The sequence below is a fragment of the Haematobia irritans genome, chromosome 1, assembly GCF_050003625.1.
Source record: "Haematobia irritans isolate KBUSLIRL chromosome 1, ASM5000362v1, whole genome shotgun sequence".
NCBI classification, from domain to species: domain Eukaryota; kingdom Metazoa; phylum Arthropoda; class Insecta; order Diptera; family Muscidae; genus Haematobia; species Haematobia irritans.
Window position 1 is genome coordinate 263,875,659 of NC_134397.1, and position 21,434 is coordinate 263,897,092.

Sequence of the window (21,434 nt, forward strand, 5' to 3'; positions counted from 1 at the left end):
TTCTACGCAAAAAAAAAAAATACACAATTTTTTATAGAAATAAAATTTTGACACAAATTTCTATAGAATTAAATTATGACAAATGTTTCGGTAGAAATAAAATTTCGACAAAATTTTCTATAGAAATAAAATTTCGACAAAATTTTTTATAGAAATAAAATTTCGACAAAACTTTCTATAGAAATAAAATTTCTACAAAACTTTCTATAGAAATAAATTTTTGCAAAATTGTCTATAGAAATAGAATTTTGACAAAATTTTCTATAGAAATAAAGTTTTGACAAAATTTTCAATAGAAATAAAGTTTTGACAAAATTTTCTATAGAAATAAAATTTTGGCAAAATTTTCTATAGAAATAAAATTTTGGCAAAATTTTCTATAGAAATAAAATTTTGAAAACATTTTCGACAGAAATAAAATTTTAACAAAATTTTCGATAAAAATAAAATTTTGACGAGATTTTCGATAAAAATAAAATTTTGACAAAATTTTCTATAGAAATAAAATTTTAACAAAATTTTGTATATAAATTAAATTTTGATAAATTGTTCTATAGAAATAAAATGCTGACAAAATTGTCTATAGAAATAAAATTTTGACAAAACTTTCTACAAAACTTTCTACAAAAAAAAAAAAAAAATATTACAAAATTTTCTATAGAAATCAATTGTTGACACAATTTTCTATAGAACTAAACTTTTGACAAAATTTTCGGTAGAAATAAAATTTTGACAAAATGTTCTATAGGAATAAAATTTCGACAAAACATTCTATAAAAATAAAATTTTTGCAAAATTGTCTATAGAAATAAATTTTTGACAAAAATTCCTTAGGAAAAACATTTTGTTAAAAATGATTAAATCGATATCTCGAAAAAATCCCCACAAAAATCCACAAATTTATGGAAATTTTCCAATAAATCCCCAAGACCCCAACTCAAAAATTTCATCCCCAATACTGGCAACACTGAGTGCAACTGCATTTGAAATGGTGGACATCCGTCCTATGATAAGCCCGTGTTAAATTCATCGCTTCTGCCCCAATTTCGCAGCACTTCCGGATCCAAAAAGAACATTTTCACTACTTTTTTGGCGACGTTTAAAATTTCTTCATATTAAAGAAATTTAAGCTTAATATTGTGTAAATTCCGTAATCTTCCATATTAGGTCAATATATTTTTCAGTACAATAGACACTTTAACGAAGTAACACGGTCTAACTACTACGGACTTTTTTTCCTCAGCATACTTTTAGGCGGTACACGTGCCCAATTGAAAATATTCCTTCGGCTGATTTCTATAGAAAATTTTGTCAAAATTTCATTTATATAGAACATTTTGGCCAAAATTTCATTTATATTGAAAATTTTGTCAAAATTTCATTTATATAGAAAATTTTGTCAAAATTTCATTTTCATAGAAAATTTTGCCAAAATTTCATTTATATAGAAAATTTTGTAAAAATTTCATTTCTATTCAAATATTGTCAAAATTTTATATCTATAGAATATTTTTTCAAATTTTTATCTAAAGCTAGGTGCTTCTTTTCAATGACTCAATCAAAATCAAAATCCATCATCTCCAAAAACTCGAATACAATAAAAATTAAATCATTCATTTATACGTAAATCGCTTGGTTCGATATCAGTTTATCATGAAAAATACCAGTTTATATATGTCGAGTCAAAAATAATCCCCTACAAGTTTACCAATAAAACTCAATTAACTAATTACTATAAAAAACACTTATAAATGTTAACATGATATACAAATTAAAATTCTAAATCTAATCAATTCCTTAAGTGAATTAATATAACCAAAATAAGAGACAAGTTCAAAAAGTTAATTTACCTTTTTAATCGAAAAACATTCGCCCCAATACGATTGAATGAACAAAACAGAAAACACTTGTTCTACGATAATACAACCATATTCAAAACAGAGGGACGGACAAAAATTCTAGATTTAATTGTTTTGACTAAAGCAAAAAACTGCATTTTTGTCTTTATAGTCGCACTGTCAAAGTCATCAACACCTAAGAATGGAGTGAATGAGTAACTTTTTTTTTCACTGTTAGCAATAAAATTAAAACAGCAATTTTTTTATAAACAAACAAAAATTTAAAATAATTGTAAACAAAAAATACAAAGTTTTCAATATTCACTCGAGAAAATAAAAATAAGGACAGACGTTTAAATGCACATTCACACATGTATTTATATGAAAGAAGAATGCATTCACTTGCATTGCCTTTTATTTATATGGGTGCATTGCTTTTATATAAACAAAAATACTCAACAATTTACAATGAAAAATTAAAAAAAAAAAAAAAACTCAATATAAAATGTATTCAATACCGACATTCCCAAATGAAAGTAAAAACTCTAAAATAGCAATAACAACAAAAATAAAAAATCTCTGAAAAAATATCCAACGGATGATGTCATTTTGTGGCTTTTTTATGGAGAACTCTGAAGAGGGGATTGAAAAGCAACAAAATCAAAAATGTTTCACATTTTTTTGTTATGGCAAATCCCCTTGGTGGTCGTTTACCAATGGGACATGCTTGGAATGCATGTCCAGCATACGATGGTATCCAGCCGTTACTGTTCTAAGCTTAGCCTTGAACGAAGCCGCCACCATACAACAACAGAAGTCTCACTCTACTGACCTAACGTTAAGATTTTTGAATTTATGAACAAAACCACAGAAGTTTTTACATTAATGGGAAATAATATAGCAAAGAGAATAACAAAATGAAGAAGAGAAATATTCTGGCAAAAATCAACTAAAAGAAATAAATAATAGAACTCAAATAGACTATGGTCGTGTTCCCCGACTTAATTTATAAATTTTAATTTTTAATATTTAATGTTTAATACTAAATGTTTAATATTTATTATTTAATATTTAATATTTATTATTTATTATTCAATATATAATGTTTAATATTTAAAATTTAATATTTAATATCTATTATTTAATATTTAACATTTAATACTAAATATTTCATATTTAGAATTTAGAATTTAGAATTTAATATTCAATATTTAATATTTCATATTTAATATTCCAGTTTTAACTTGGTAAATATTTAATTTTTAATTTTTTAAACTTTTACTTTTTATTGATTTAATAATTTAACTTGTAATTTAATTTTTAATTTGCAATTTTTAATTTAAAAAAAAATAGTTTTGTAAATATTTAATTTTAAATTTTTAGTTTTTACTTTTTAATTTTATAAAAAAATAATTTTTAATTTTGTAAATATTTTAAATTTTTAATTTTTTAAAAAAATAATTTTTAAATTTGTAAATATTTATTTTTTAGTTTTTATTTTGTATTTTTTAATTTCTAATTCTTAATTGTAATTAATTATTTAATCTTGAAGTTTTAACTTTTTAAAAATTTAATTTTTAAATTTTTAAAACTTGTACTTTTTGTTATTTTAATAATTTCATTTTTAAATAAAAAAAAATAATTTTATAAATATTTAATTTTAAATTTTTAGTTTTTACTTTTTAATTTTATAAAACAATAATATTTTCATTTTGTAAATATTTAAAATTTTTAATTTTTTAAAAAAATAATTCTTAAATTTGTAGATATTTAATTTTTAGTTTTTGTTTTGTATTTTTTAATTTCTAATTCTTAATTTGTAATTTAATATTTAATATTCAAGTTTGCACTTTTTAAATATTTAATTTTTAATTTTTTAAAGTTTTACTTTTTATCATTTTAATAATTTAACTTGTAATTTAATTTTTAATTTTCATTTTTTAATTAAAAAAAAATAATTTTGTAAATATTTTATTTTAAAATTTAAGTTTTTAGTTTTTACTTTTTAATTTTATAAAAAATAACTTTTATTTTGTAAATATTATAAAATTTTAATTAAAAAAAATTAAATTTGTAAATATTTAATTTTTAGTGTTTGTTTTGTATTTTGTAATTTGTAATTTGTAATTTCTAATTGTTAATTTGTAATTTAATATTCAATCTTCAAGTTTTAACTTTTTAAATATCTAATTTTTAACTTTTTAAACTTTTACTTTTTGTTATTTTAATAATTTAACTTGTAATTTAATTTTTAAATAAAAAAAATTATTTTGTAAATATTTAATTTTAAATTTTTAATTTTATAAAAAAATAATTTTTAATTTTGCAAATATTTTAAATTTTTAATTTTTTAAAAACATAATTTTTAAATTTGTAAATATTTAATTTTCAGTTTTTGTTTTGTATTTTTTAATTTTTACTTAATATTTAATATTTTATATTTTATATTTAACATTTAATATTTAATATTCAAGTTTTAGCTTTTTAAACATTTAATATGTAATTTTGCATACTTTTACTTTTTCTTATTTTATTAATTTAACTTGTAATTTAATTTTTAATTTAAATAAAAAAATAATTTTGAAAATATTTAATCTTAAGTTTTTAGATTTTACAGTTTAATTTTATAAAAAAATAATTTTTAATTTTGTAAATATGTTAGATTTTTAATTTTTTAAATACATAATTTTTAAATTTGTAAATATTTAATTTTTAGTTTTTGTTTTGTATTTTTTAATTTTTACTTAATATTTTATATTTAACATTTAATATTTAATATTCATATTTAACTTTTTAAATATTTAATTTTTAATTTTGTAAACTTTTACTTTTTATTATTTTAATAATTTAACTTGTAATTTAATTTCTAATTTTCAATTTTTACTTAAAAAAATAATTTTGTAAATATTTCATTTTAAATTTTTAAGTTTTACTTTGTAATTTTACAAAAAAAAAAAAATAATTTTTAATTTTTTTAAATATTTTAAATTTTCAATTTTTTTAAAAATTAATTTTTAAATTTGTAAATATTTAATTTTTAGTTTTTGTTTTCTATTTTTTAATTTTTAATTTGTAATTCTTAATTTGTAATTTGTAATTTAACTTAATTACAAAAATAAAACTAAACAAAAATGTTTCCCATTCCTTCTCTGCTAGTTGTTTTCCCACAACTGTAGTGGTAAATTAAAGATAAGAGTCCACACAACTCAAGTATTAAAGCGACAAAATAAAATTCTTTCCCAAGAACTCCAGATTGAAAAAAAAAACACCAAACGTATCACATAAAGAAGGCATGTTCTATACATATTATGCAATATCCCATGGAATTTATTGGAATACAATAAATTTATGGAAATATGAATAGATGGTGACCAATGAAATATAAATAAAAATTTCAAAAAATAATAATAATAAAGTTAAATTTTTTAATCATAAATATGATATTATACACATGGGAGTCATTATTATCTGTCCCAGTTGTTCTGTTGTCTCTTTGGCTTAAGTGGCGTAAATGACATAAAAGCTGATGATGTTTTTATGGCAGCTTGGAATTTTCAACACAAAAAAAAATTAAATCATTTTTTTTTAAATCATAATCACTGCAATTGCCAGCTATTACAACATCAACTGTGAAATCTATTAATAGTCTTGCGGCACGTAATAATTATCACTATTATTTTTTTATTATTATTTTCATTAAAGAGGGGTTTGCTGGAATTTCATTTATTTTTCAAGATTATGAATGAACGTGAGAATATTCCATAGAAAAAAATTTTAAATCAAAATATTTTTTTTAATAATTATCAATAATTCAGTTTTATTATGCTTCTTGTACTTACCAATATTGACAATTTTGATACCCTCATCTTCTAAAAATTTCAATGCCACTGAGACATTTTCCAATTTTTGTGAACGGAATGTTGGCCTTTTATTGTATTTGGGCATGCGTTTTTGTGACAAAACCTCAATGAGGGCAATTAGGCGCAGACCATCGGAAAGATCACTTTCCAAATTGGATATGGAACGATCTATGGTCTTTAGATGTTCATTTGCCCAACGGGTAAATGTGTTTTGTTGGATTTTCTTCCATTGGGCATCCTCGGCCAAATCACGTTCAGCTTCCATTTCTTCGTCGAAGTTTTCGTCGTATTCCTGAAAAAAAAAAAATTGTGAAAATGGGAAAATATTAATAAAATAGCCTTTTACAAAATAAATAAAGTTCAAGTTAATTACAGTTAAAATTGGGGAGAAATGTGGAGAGATAGGCACCATTTTAACATCCTTTTCATTACACTAAAAATGCATTATTTTTTCTGCTGGTTCGAATAAATGCGTATGCCCTATTGCTGTTTTATTTATTTTATAAACCCAAAAATAAGATGAGATTTAAAACACGATTGCCATGGTGATTTTCTGTTGAAATAAAATATTGACAAAATTTTCAATAGAAATAAAATTTTGAAAAAATTTTCTATAGAAATAAAATTTTGTCCAAATTTTCTATAGAAATAAAATATTGACAAAATTTTCTATAGAAATAAAATTTTGACAAAAATTTTCATTGAAATAAAATTTTGATAACAATTTCTAAAGAAATAAAATTTTGAAAAAAATTTTCTATAGAAATAAAATTTTGACAAAATTTTTATAGAAATAAAATTTTGACAAAACTTTCTATAGAAATAAAATTTTTGATAATATTTTCTATAGAAATAACATTTTGACAAAATATTCTATAGAAATAAAATTTTGACAAAATTTTCTATAGAAATACATTTTTGGCAAAATTTTCTGTAGAAATAAAATTTTGACAAAATTTTCTATAAGAATAAAATTTGCACATAATTTTATATAGAAATAATATATTGACAAAATTTTTTATTGAAACAAGATTTTGACAAAATTTTCTATAGAAATAAAATTTTGACAAAAATTTTAATTGAAATAAAATTTTGATAACAATTTCTAAAGAAATAAAATTTTGAAAAAAAAAATTTTCTATAGAAATACAATTTTGACAAAATTTTTATAGAAACAAAATTTTGACAAAACTTTCTATAGAAATAAAATTTTTGATAAAATTTTCTATAGAAATAACATTTTGACAAAATATTCTATAGAAATAAATTTTGACAAAAGTTTCTATAGAAATAAATTTTTGGCAACATTTTCTATAGAAAAAAAAATTTGATAAAATTTTCTATTGAAACAAAATTTTGACAAAATTTTCTATAGAAATAAAATTTTGACAAAAATGTTTATTGAAATAAATTTTTGATAACATTTTCTAACTAATAAATAAAATTTTGAAAAAAATTTTCTATAGAAATAAAATTTTGACAAAATGTTCTATAGAAATAAAATTTTTGACACAATTTTCTATAGAAACAACATTTTGACAAAATTTTCTATAGAAATAAATTTTTGGCAAAAGTTTCTGTAGAAATAAAGTTTTGACAAAATTTTCAATAGAAATAAAATTTTGAAAAAATTTTCTATAGAAATAAAATTTTGACCAAATTTTCTATAGAAATAAAATTTTGACAAAATTTTCTGTAGAAATAAAATTTTGACAAAATTTTCAATAAAATAAAATTCTGATAAAATTTTTTTATGGAAGTAAAATTTTGTTGAAATTTTCTATAGAAATAAAATTTTGATAAAATTTCTATAGAAATAAAATTTTGACAAAATTTTCTATAAAATAAAATTCTGATAAAATTTTATATACAAATACAATTTTGTTGAAATTTCTATAGAAATAAAATGTTGTAAAAATTTTCTATAGAAATAAAATAAGACAAAATTTTATATAGAAATAATATATTGACAAAATTTTCTATAGAAATAAAATTTTGACAAAATTTTATATAGAAATAATATATTGACAAAATTTTCTATTGAAACAAGATTTTGACAAAATTTTCTATAGAAATAAAATTTTGACAAAAATTTTAATTGAAATAAAATATTGATACAAATTTCTAAAGAAATAAAATTTTTACAAAAATTTTCTATAGAAATAAAATTTTTACATAATTTTCTATAGAAATAAAATTTTTACATAATTTTCTATAGAAATAAAATTTTGACAAAATTTTGTATACAAATAAATTTTTGACAAAATTTTCTATAGAAATAACATTTTGACAAAATTTTCTATAGAAATACAATTTTGTTGAAATTTTCTATAGAAATTAAATTTTGACAAAATTTTCTACAGAAATAAAATTTTGACAAAATTTTCTATAGAAATAACATTTTGACAAAATTTTCTGTAGAATTAAAATTTTGACAAAATTTTCTATTGAAACAACATTTTGACAAAATTTTCTATATAAGTAAAATTTTCTATAGAAATAAAGTTTTGACAAAATTTTCTATAGAAATTAAATTTTGACAAAATTTTTTATAGAAATACAATTTTGACAAAATTTTCTACAGAAATAAAATTTTAATAGAAATAAAATTTTTGACAAAATTTTCTATCGAAGTAAAATTTTGACAAAATTTTCTATAGAAATAAAATTTTGACAAAATTTTCTGTAGAAATTAAATTTTGACAAAATTTTCTATAGAAATTAAATTTTGACAAAATTTTCTACAGAAATAAAATTTTGACAAAATTTTCTATAGAAATAAATTTTTGACAAAATTTCGATACAAATAAAATTTTGACAAAATTTTCTATAGAAATAAAATTTTGACAAAATATTCTATAGAAATAAAATGTTGGCAAAATTTTCTATAGAAATAAAATTTTGATAACATTTTCTAACTTATAAATAAAATTTTGATAACATTTTCTAAAGAAATAAAATTTTGAAAAAAATTTTCTATAGAAATAAAATTTTGACAAAATTTTCTATAGAAATAAAAGTTTGACAAAACTTTCTATAGAAACAAAATTTTCTATAGAAATAAAATTTTGGACAAAATTTTCTATAGAAATAAAATTTTGACGAGATTTTCTATAGAAATAAAATTTTGACAGAATTTTCTACAGAAATAAAAATTTGGCAGAATTTTCTATAGAAATAAAATTTTGATAAAATTTTCTATAGCAATAAAATTTTGACAAAATTTTCCATAGAAATAAAATTTTGACAAAATTTTCTATAGAAATAAAATTTGACAAAATTTTCTATAGAAATAAAATTTTGACAAAATTTTCTATAGAAATAAAATTTAGACAAAATTTTCTATAGAAATAAAATTTTGACAAAATTAAATTAAATATTAAATTTTATCAAACATTTCAAAATAATTTTTATTTTTAAATTTAGTAGATTTTTGATAAAATTTTCTTCAAATCTTGGTAGATTATTTTTTTGGGCATGTGTGGCTACTGTGATTGAAACCCCTTTGAAAAATGTATGTTTGTAGTTTAATTAAATTCAATATGATGAGATGCCGTATGTTTTTTCACAAAAGTTCTACAAGAGGTTCAACTGAAATCTGTTACTGGCAATGGATGTTTTTTGTGGATGGTGATCCACATGTTGATCACAATCATAAATCTTTCATTCTTAACCTCAATTTAATGCGAATTAATTTTAATTGATTAATATTAAATAAGGCAAAGAAATTGTTCTGGAGAATTTCTAAAGTGTCTGGGCTATGGATGTAGCTCAAACCTAACTGTCACACAGTCAGTTTCACACCCCAGACTCCATAGTGTGTGTCATGAATAGATGAAGAAATGCCCTGCAATTCATTCATCCAGACACTTTATCCACAATTGGAATGGCACAGAAAAGAGCTACATAGAGAGATGATGATGATGACGTTATTTGATCTCTAAAAAAAGCAACAACAAATCAACTAAAGGCGAACGAAGAATATGGTACTTGAATCACGCAAAACGCCCTTTTTTATCTTTTTTTTTTATTGTCGTTGTCATTGTCATTGGTGTCCACAAAAAAAAAAAACTCAAAGAGTGTACATGAGCAAATGGAATGGGCAAAAAAAAAAACACAAAAAAGAATTAACCTAACAAATAATAAAATAATAAAATTAACAATTAACATGACAGGCTAACAGCTGGCCAGACAGACAGGGCAAGACGAAATGTAACGAAACGAGACCCACATACAAAAAAAGGCGTCTTGAATGAAGCTGCTTTCTCGTAACCACTATATACTAAGATCAGGGAGATAAAGTCAACCAGCTCAGTATATTTGCCAATCCATTGCCCCCATTATTATCTCATCTCAATTGATATTCACGACTGAGAGGGGGGTCTGTAAGGGAATGCCCTTAGAGATGACTATGATGAATTTTAGGAAATGTGAAATTTTTAGATTTTAATTTTTTTTGTTTTATTTTTTTAGTTAAAATTTTTATTTTATTTATTTTTTTTTTTAATTTTCTTTAAAAAATATTTAACTTTGAAAAGATTCATGCAAACAGCAAAAAACCAAATTTACAGAAATTTATGAAGTGGAATTAAATTTTATAGCAATGCGGAGCACATTTCTAAATATTTCTACTTTGGAAAAAACTTGGTCCAAATATTTTATCTTCAGGAGTATAATCTTGGTATTGATTCCGAGCCAAAGAAGCGGCTCTAACGAACTAAAGATACATTTAAGACGCAATTTTCTTTTCAATTTGCTACTGTTTGATGTTTTATTTGAACTTCTCAGTACAGAGAACTACCAAGTGTGGCTGATATGTATGGCAACCAACTTTGGGTTGTTAGTATTTGTAAACCGTTCGTATGACAGCTGCAGATTTATTCCAGTTGTACGCAGGCCGTTGAATATCAGTGACGATTGCGAAACAATTCTGATCATAAATTACCCCAAAATTTTCGGGGTCACCTTCGACAGCTTTTGCCTCTGTAATTTGTGATAAGCTCCGCGGTAAAAACTACGTAGAGGCGTTTTGAATAATACTAGAAAATATTTGAACGTAAATTCCACGTTTGTCGAGAAATGGAGTAGCAGACTTTTCAAATATTTTTTTGGAAATTTGTTTTATACCCGGTAGAATTCAGAACATTAAAATTTATTGCGAAAACTTGGTAAAACAACGAATTTATATTTCACCTCAAAAGAACTTCTTGTGAAGTGAAAATAAACCCCTTCTCTAGAAGAGCATTTTTGGATATACACTAAGAGTAATAACTTAGGAAGAACTTTGAATTTTCTTTGCTAGGTCGTGTCAATAGAAAATTTTGCCAAAATGTTATTTCCATAGAAAATTTTGTCACAATTTTACTTCTATAGAAAATTTTGTCAAAATTTTATTGCTATAGAAAGTGTTGCCAAAAATTTTGTCAAAATTTTACCTCCACATGCATTTTGTCAAAATTGTATTTCTATAGAAAATTTAGTCAAATTTTTATGTCCATAGAAAATTTTGTCAAAATTTAATTTCAATAGAAAATTTTGTCAGAATTGTATTTCTATAGAAAATTTTGTCAAAATTTTATTGCTATAGAACATTTTGTGAACATTTTATTTCTATAGCAAATTTTGTCAAAATTTTATTTCTATAGAAAATTTTGTCAAAATTTTATTTCTATACAAAATTTTGTCAGAATTTTATTTCTATACAAAATTTTATTTGTATAGAAAATTTTGTCAATATTTTATTTCTATAGAAAATTTTGTCAAAATTTTATTTGTATAGAAAATTTTGTCAAAATTTTATTTCTACGGAAAATTTTGTCAAAAATGTATTTCTATAGAAAATTTTGTCAAAATTTTATTTCTATAGAAAATTTTGTCAACATTTTATTTCTATAGAAAATTTTGTTTAAATTTTATTTCTATAGAAAATTTTGTCAAAATTTTATTTCTATAGAAAATTTTGTCAAATTTTTTTTATATAAAAAATTTTTGTCAAAATTTTATTACTATAGAAAATTTTGTCAAAATTTTATTTCTATAAAAAATTTTGTCAAAATTTTATTACTGTAGAAAATTTTGTCAAAATTGTATTTCTATAGCAAATTTTGTCAAAATTTTACTTCTATAGAAAATTTTGTCAAAATTTTATTTCTATAGAAAATTTTGTCAAAATTTTACTTCTATAGAAAATTTTGTCAAGATTTTACCTCCACAGGAAATTTTTGTGAAAATTGTATTTCTATAGAAAATTTTGTTTAAATTTTATTTCTATAGAAAATTTTGTCAAAATTTTATTTCTATAGAAAATTTTGTCAAATTTTTTTTATAGCCCTTTCCGACCGTGTACACACAATTGTGCGGGTAAGTTTAAGTCTCTATAATTTCTTTAATATATGACGTACTGCGATAAGAGTGGCAAAAAAATAATGGTGTATGCTCTCCCTTTGTCTAAAAATGTGAAGAACCGTTATAAATATTTGCTTTTCATATTAATTTTGTAGTTTCAGCAGTGTACTTTGCGCATTTGTAAAAATGAGTGGAAGATGTAAGTTTGCAAATATATTAAAATTATTTAAATTGTGGAATATTTCTATAGAAAATTTTGTCAAATTTTTATTTCTAATTTTATTTGTATAGAAAATTTTGTCAAAATTTTATTCCTATAGAAAATTTTGTCAAAAATTTTTTTTATAGAAAATTTTGTCAAAATTTTATTTCTATAGAAAATTTTGTCAAAATTTTATTCCTGTAGAAAATTTTGTCAAGATTTTACCTCCACAGGAAATTTTTGTGAAAATTGTATTTCTATAGAAAATTTTGTTTAAATTTTATTTCTATAGAAAATTTTGTCAAAATTTTATTTCTATAGAAAATTTTGTCAAATTTTTTTTATAGCCCTTTCCGACCGTGTACGCACAATTGTGCGGGTAAGTTTAAGTCTCTATAATTTCTTTAATATATGACGTACTGCGATAAGAGTGGCAAAAAAATAATGGTGTATGCTCTCCCTTTGTCTAAAAATGTGAAGAACCGTTATAAATATTTGCTTTTCATATTAATTTTGTAGTTTCAGCAGTGTACTTTGCGCATTTGTAAAAATGAGTGGAAGATGTAAGTTTGCAAATATATTAAAATTATTTAAATTGTGGAATATTTCTATAGAAAATTTTGTCAAATTTTTATTTCTATAGAAAATTTTGTCAAATTTTTATTTCTAATTTTATTTGTATAGAAAATTTTGTCAAAATTTTATTCCTATAGAAAATTTTGTCAAAAATTTTTTTTATAGAAAATTTTGTCAAAATTTTATTTCTATAGAAAATTTTGTCAAAATTTTATTCCTGTAGAAAATTTTGTCAAGATTTTACCTCCACAGGAAATTTTTGTGAAAATTGTATTTCTATAGAAAATTTTGTTTAAATTTTATTTCTATAGAAAATTTTGTCAAAATTTTATTTCTATAGAAAATTTTGTCAAATTTTTTTTATAGCCCTTTCCGACCGTGTACGCACAATTGTGCGGGTAAGTTTAAGTCTCTATAATTTCTTTAATATATGACGTACTGCGATAAGAGTGGCAAAAAAATAATGGTGTATGCTCTCCCTTTGTCTAAAAATGTGAAGAACCGTTATAAATATTTGCTTTTCATATTAATTTTGTAGTTTCAGCAGTGTACTTTGCGCATTTGTAAAAATGAGTGGAAGATGTAAGTTTGCAAATATATTAAAATTATTTAAATTGTGGAATATTTCTATAGAAAATTTTGTCAAATTTTTATTTCTATAGAAAATTTTGTCAAATTTTTATTTCTAATTTTATTTGTATAGAAAATTTTGTCAAAATTTTATTCCTATAGAAAATTTTGTCAAAAATTTTTTTTTATAGAAAATTTTGTCAAAATTTTATTTCTATAGAAAATTTTGTCAAAATTTTATTCCTGTAGAAAATTTTGTCAAAAAATTTTTTTCTATAGAAAATTTTGTCAAATTTTTATTTCTATAGAAAATTTTGACAAATTTTTATTTCTATAGAAATTTTTGTCAAATTTTTATTTCTATAGAAAATTTTGACAAAATTTTATTTTTACAATTAAACCATTAACTAGATGGTACAAATTATTTCAATTTTGTCGAAAATTATAAATAAATATTTTCTAAAATTGCGAATTTTAGATAATATTTGGGATCAAACGTTTCAGACAAGTGTTAGTTAGAATTAATTAAAAATCACAAAAAATTACAAAAAATAAATATTCAAATAAATCATTTTTTTTCTTATCTTAACATCGAACACCCTAAATTCTTCACACCTGAGGAGGACTAGTTTTGGTGACAAATACTGAAGCACAGAGATCTTTATCAATCACCGAATTTCTTCCTGCATGTGCCAAGTTGGTTACATAGTTTTTGTTTTCCTCTTTTGTTTTTGTTTTAGTACTTAAATTCTTTTTCTTATTTACCATCATGCCTGCTGGGCTAATTGCAGATGCCTTCAAGCTTCTCCGACAATATCAAGATCAAGGCAAACGAATCGTCCGTCATGCTTCATGTTCAAGCTCGACAAGCAAGTGAGTGCAGTAACACCATTGTTTTTTTTTCTCTTTAGTTCAACATCAACATCTTGACATGATGAGGATCCATGGGTGGTGGCGGCTATGACAGTGCAGTTGATGGAGAGGCGCTTAGTGTTTATTTTTTATCTTTTGTAAAGATGGGAGTTTTGTCTTAACAGAGACTACTCAAGTATACCCTGACGGATTTTACATATCAATGGAATTTGAAAGAAAGGTTCTCGAGCTTTGTGGAAATTTAAGCGGCTGTGAAAAAAGGTTTCACTATTGGCGCTTGATGAGAGCTATTTTAGACATTATGGGAGGGGAGCTACCAAAAGATTTTTCGAATATTTTGCATTGAAATCGTAAATGATTATTGAAATCGTAAATGAAACATTAATACCCAAAAAACATTTTTTTCTGATTCAATCACGAAATTAATTGATGCAATTAAAGTTTTAATTGAGTGGTTTCACTGGAATGTGGAACGCCGTTCGGACTCGGCTATAAAAAGGAGGTCCCTTGTCATTGAGGTTTACATGGAATCGGGCAGCACTCAGTGATAAGAGAGAAGTTCACCACTGTGGTATCACAATGGACTGAATAGTCTAAGTGAGCCTGATACATCGGGCTGCCACATAACCTAACCTAACCTAACAACTGAACATTTTTAATTAAAAAATTAATTGACATAATTAACTTTGTAATAAAACTTGGAAAACTAAGCCAGTTAAAAAATGACCGAATTTTTTAATTAATTAAATTTTTTAATTAATTAAAATTGTATCACTTAATTTTTAATCAAAATGAAAACAAAAAGTCAGTTAAGAAAGTTTTGCAATCGATATTAATTAAATTTTTAATTGAGTTAATTATTAATTATTTTTGCAATCACATATTTGTTTTTTATTTCCAAATAAAAAATTAAGTGCAACAATTAATTTCATGATCTAATCAGAATTATTAAGCTCAAGTTGGTTGCAATATATATTAGTCATCTTATATGTATCCCATGAGGTCTGTGTAATTAAAATTTTGGTGTAACAATTAAATTCTCCTCAATATTTTTATAAAATAATAATTATATTTTTTTTAGTTCTTTGGGTCACGTCCGACCCAAACTTGGGCTTACATGATTAGTTTGTATGGTGAATGAATTTTATGTAGATTATTGTAACATCCCAAACAAACTCATCTATAGAGGAAATGAGAGGAAATTTTTTAATAATTCACTTTCAGATCACGTTCAACACATAAATCAAAAATTTGTATCGCTATTCGAATTTAATTTGTTGTGAATCGTAAAAAAATTGTTTAGTTTAAAGGTAGAAATAGCAAATGTTTGTAAATGCTGCACCTTACTTCCGCCTAAATTTTTAATAAAATATTTCTCAGAAGGTAACCCAAACATGTTACAAGATTATTTGAAACAATTTCGTGTCCTAAAATTAAGGTTGCACAATATTTCATATTAGGACCATATTTTTCCAATGTACGTATGTAACATTCGACCCCACAAATTTCAAAACAACACGTGTTTTGTCCTATGCAATTTAAACTACAATACTCTTCATGATCGTGTTTCTTCAATTTTCGATACCATGACAAATGATAGATTTCTTAAAATATTTTTTTGGCGATCGATCATTGAAAAAACGATATAATTCTTTTCCAATTTTGTTTCAAAAATACATCATTATTAGCATACATGCAAAACAAATTTAACTGATAAGAAATACTGGGTATGTAAATGAATTTAGGTCAGAAGCAAGTTCGTCATCCGTTATTAAATTCTCTAAACAGTCGGCAAAATATTTCCAATTAAGGGTTAATTGAAGTTGAAAATTTGTCTATTTAATAACAAAAACAAGTATATACGGCCGTAAGTTCGTCCAGGCCGAATCTTATGTACCCTCCACCATGGATTGCGTAGAAACTTCTACGAAAGACTTTCATCCACAAATTTCAACTCACATGGTTGTTAAATATCATATGCTACCACCACGTACACACAAAAAAATTTTTTTCTGATTCAATCACCAAATTAATTGATCCAATTAATTTTTTAATTGAAATGTCTTCAATCACGAAAATGATAGTATCAATCACAGTTTTAATTGGACATAGAAAAAATTCTTGATTAAAAAATTAATTGATTTTTTCAGCAAATTTCAATTAATTTTTTAATTGATTCAATTAAAAATTTAATTGATGTTGATTGCAGAACTCAATTAATTTATTAATTAAAAAAGGTAACTATTTTTAATTACTTTCTGAATTGGCTTAGAGTTTTTATTTGAATTAACAAATGATTGTTTGAAATACATTTTTAATTAAAAATTAAAAAAAAATCAGCACTTTTTTAACCCTTTCACTACCGATGTCCGCTTTGAAGGATATTAGAAAAAGACACCAAATTCTATTTTTCCACTTAGTTTTGATTTATTTCTCGATGTTATTTTAAAGTAGAGGCTTTAATCTAAATAACCTATAAATATTTTCTATATTGGTGAGGTCCAAAATACATTTTTGTAAACTTCTTTAGAAATAAACGAAAAATACGAAAATTTGAGACAATTTTTCTACTGTATGTTTCTAGTAAATGGACATTCATACGAAAACTATAGCTGACACTTTTTCGGGTTCTTTTTTGTATTTTTTCTCACACTTTGAAAGACATTATAGACCAAATAGCGCTTATTTTCGTAAGGCCACTTGGTCACAATTCAAGAATCAAATTTTCAAAACAAGCTCATATAGCTCTTGAAGTAGGTTTTCAAAATGGCAATTTTTGTTCTACATACTGGTAGTACAAGTAAAAACAGAAGAAAAATTAAAGTTTTTAACATTAGGTTTATTTCGGTAGTGAAAGGGTTAACAGAATTAGTCTTCCGAATTTGATTAAAAAGTTACTTGTATCAATTACTTTTTTAATTAAAAATTTAAAAATTTTCAATCATTGACTTAATTAACTTAATGTTTCTATCATGATTAAAAAGTTAATTGTATCAATTAATTTATTAATTGAAAAAAATTTCAACTTCAATTAACTTTTTAATTGGAAATATTTTGGTGATATTTTTTTCTGTGTACCAAATTTCAACCAGATCGGATGAATTTTGCTTTTCCAAAAGGCACCGGAGGTCAAATCTGGAGATCGGTTTATATGGGAGCTATATATTATTATGGACTGATAGGAACTAATTCCCGCATGGTTGTTGGATACCCTATACTAACATCACGTACCAAATTTCAACTGAATCAGATGAATTTTGGTCTTCTAAGAGGTTCCGGCGGTCAAATCTGGTGATCGATTCATATGCGGGCTATATATAATTATGGACCGATATGGACCAATTTTTGCATGGTTGGTAGAGACCATATACTAACATCATGTACCAAATTTCAGCCGGATCGGATGAAATTTGCTTCTCTTAGAGGCTCCGCAAGCCAAATCGGGGTATCGGTTTATATGGGGGCTACATATAATTATGGACCGATGTGAACCAATTTTTGCATGGTTGTTAGAGACCATATACTAACACCATGTACCAAATTTCAGCCGGATCGGATGAAATTTGCTTCTCTTAGAGGCTCCGCAAGCCAAATCGGGGGATCGGTTTATATGGGGGCTATATATAATTATGGACCGATATGGACCAATTTTTGCATGGATGTCAGAGACCATATACTAACATCATGTACCAAATTTCAGCCGGATCGGATGAAATTTGCTTCTCTTAGAGGCCTCGCAAGCCAAATCGGGGGATCGGTTTATATGGGGGCTATATATAATTATGGACCGATGTGGACCAATTTTTGCATGGTTGTTAGAGACCATATACTGACACCGTGTACCAAATTTCAGCCGGATCGGATGAAATTTGCTTCTCTTAGGGGCCTCGCAAGCCAAATCGGGGGATCGGTTTATATGGGGGCTATATATAATTATGGACCGATGTGGACCAATTTTTGCATGGTTGTTAGAGACCATATACCAACACCATGTACCAAATTTCTGCCGGATCGGATGAAATTTGCTTCTCTTAGAGGCCTCGCAAGCCAAATTTTGGGGTCCGTTTATATGGGGGCTATACGTAAAAGTGGACCGATATGGCCCTACATCAATAACAACTACTTGTGCCAAGTTTCAAGTCGGTAGCTTGTTTCGTTCGGAAGTTAGCGTGATTTCAACAGACGGACGGACGGACGGACGGACATGCTCAGATCGACTCAGAATTTCACCACGACCCAGAATATATATACTTTATGGGGTCTTAGAGCAATATTTCGATGTGTTACAAACGGAATGACAAAGTTAATATACCCCCCATCCTATGGTGGTGGGTATAAAAAAAACTATGTGCCCAAACAAGACTAAATAAGAACTTGAACTCTTGTTAGTCAGTCGATAGGTCGGTCGGTCGTTCATTTGGTGGATGCGCTTTGACAATGAAGGTATGTATGGCAGCTCTTCATTCACTTATTTCACCGCACATAAAACCACATACATACGAATCCACATTGAATGCCACCTAATATCAACTAAAGAAAGTCACAAGACAAAAAATAGGTAACAAAAGCAAAGAAGAAGAAGAAGAAAAAGTGGTATAAATGTACGCACGCACACATACAATATGAATGTAGAAATGAAAATAAATGTTAACGCAATAAACAATTGTTGGGGCAGCAATCAGACAGCCAGACAGAGATACACCACAACTTAATGGCAACAACAACAAATGTCCCTTGTATTGGAGAGTGCAGTGAAATGATCTAATGACCAGGGTTGCCAAAGAATAACAGTAATGATGCGAATACAACATAGGATTGGGGTACTATCTCAAGGGCAGTTATTATCTCCGTATTTATATTGATCCAGATTTTTTCATAATGCGACGAATATCCTTCCTACCCAGTGGTGCCAACTGTTTTGGGCTGAAAATCGTCAATTTTAAAAATATTTTTCGTCAAAATCGTCAATTCATCCCAAAGAATTCGTCAAAAAATCGTCACTCATAAAACAGTTGAAAAAAAAGATTTACGAACAAAATAAAAATTTTATTCAAACATCTGAGGCATCCATATATTGTATACACAATAAAGCTGTTATTAAAAAGGGGCTTATTCATTTTAGTTACATTAATAATGCCATTTAAATCTCTAAGTAAGTCATATAGTTTCCAGTTTATTAAACGACGATTAATTGAAATAAATTTTTAATTAATTTAAATTAATATATTTGATTGTGACCATATGTACTACATTGTTTAACAAAATTTTCTTGACAGAAAAATTTCCTATTCTCCAAGCGAATTTAAATCCTTATTACTTGCTCATGTATAATTTTTTTTTATTATTACTATTATCGGTAATGAATAAATAAATAAATTGAATTTAACTAAACTGGCTTCATAGCAATCAAAATTATTTCGCTTTAAATAGTTTATAGACAAAAGAATACCTTGCAATGTTTAAGTTTCAAAGGGATTTCGAATTTTAGGTTTATTTATATTGATTGCTTTGAAATTTCTTTCTACATTGGAGACGGCTGGGAGCAAGCTACATATAAATTGTCATATTATTGAGATCCAAAATAACATGTTTACACTACAACTTATGAAAATCGTCAACTTATAACTACATCTCTTTGAAAAATCGTCAAAAACCGTTAAAAGGAAACACTTGAGTCGAGCATTTTAAAAAATCGTCATCTCATAACTAAGTTGTTTAAAATCGTCGTCAAATCGTCAGAGGCCAAATTTACCATCAAAAATCGTCAAAATGACGAAAAATCGTCAGAGTTGGCACCGCTGTTCCTACCTATTAAAAAATGTCTGACAATTCGATTCAAGTGCGGTACACACACAAATTTTTTCTGATTCAATCACGAAATTAATTGATCCAATTAATTTTTAATTGAAATGTCTTCAATCACGAAAATGATAGTATCAATCATAGTTTTAAATGGACATTAAAAAATACTAACAAATTTCAATTAATTTTGTCAAAATTTTATTTTTATAGAAATTTTGTCAAAATTTTATTTCTATAGAAAATTCTGTTAACATTTTATATCTATAGAAAAATTTTTCAAAATTCTATTCTATAGAAAATGTCAAAATTTTATTTCTATAGAAAATTCTGTTAACATTTTATATCTATAGAAAAATTTTTCAAAATTCTATTCTTAGAAAATTTTGTCAACATTTTATATCTGTAGAAACATTTTTTCAAAACTTTTCTCAAATTTTTATTTCTATAAAAAATTTTGTCTCTATAGAAAATTTTGTAAAAATGTTATTTCTATAGAAAATTTTTTAAAAATGTTATTTCTATAGAAAATTTTGTCAAAATTGTATTTCTATTGAAATTTTTTGTCAAAATTTTATTTCTATAGAAATTTTTGTCAACATATTATTTCTATAGAAAATTTTTTTCAACATATTATTTCTATACAAAATTTGGCAACATTTCATTTCTATAGAAAATTTTGTCAAAATTCTATAGAAAATTTTATCAAAATTTTATTTCTATAGAAAATTTTTACAGATATGCTCATTGCAGTTTAAAAATTCGTTAGCTAACGTAAAACCAACGAAGCTTCATGAAAATGGGGGTTAGTGTTTTTAGTTTCATTACAAAATTGATTGTTTGGAATAAATGTTGTTAAAAATTAAAAAAAAAAATGTGTATACACCTCTAGTATTCAGTGTTCTGGATGTGAATTAAAAAAATTTGTGATATTTTGCCAAATAATAATTTTTATAATTTTTTTATGATTTTAATGCATTCTAACGTTTGTCTGAAACCCTTAACCGCAAATATCTTCAAAATTTCGACAAAATTTTGAATAATTTGTACCCTTTTATTAATCCTTACTTACAAAAAAGTTAAAATTGCCCTTTAAAAATATGAAAAAAGTGAATTATAAAAAATTGAATTAAAAGAACTTCCTGATTAGTTAAAATAACATAAAGAACATCTTTGGAAGAATATAATAATTTTTACATTTTTATATTTTTTTATGATTTTTAATGCATTCTAACGTTTGTCTGAAACCCTTAAACGCAAATATTTTCAAAATTTCGACAAAATTTAAATAATTTGTACCCTTTTATTAATCCTTACTTACAAAAAAGTTAAAATTGCCCTTTAAAAATATGAAAAAAGCGAATTATAAAA

The 21,434-nt window shown here is 24.2% G+C and overlaps 1 protein-coding gene across 9 annotated transcripts in view; it reads right to left on the bottom strand.

The window, feature by feature from the left end:
• Nucleotides 1-21,434, bottom strand: part of cher (filamin A protein cher) — a 227,384-nt gene that overhangs the window by 162,092 nt on the left and 43,858 nt on the right. For all 9 annotated transcript variants that reach the window (XM_075292144.1, XM_075292136.1, XM_075292085.1 and 6 more), the window contains exon 2: nt 5,678-5,990. In XM_075292144.1, coding sequence (XP_075148259.1) covers nt 5,678-5,990 — 313 coding nt within the window. The remainder of the gene's footprint in view (nt 1-5,677; nt 5,991-21,434) is intronic.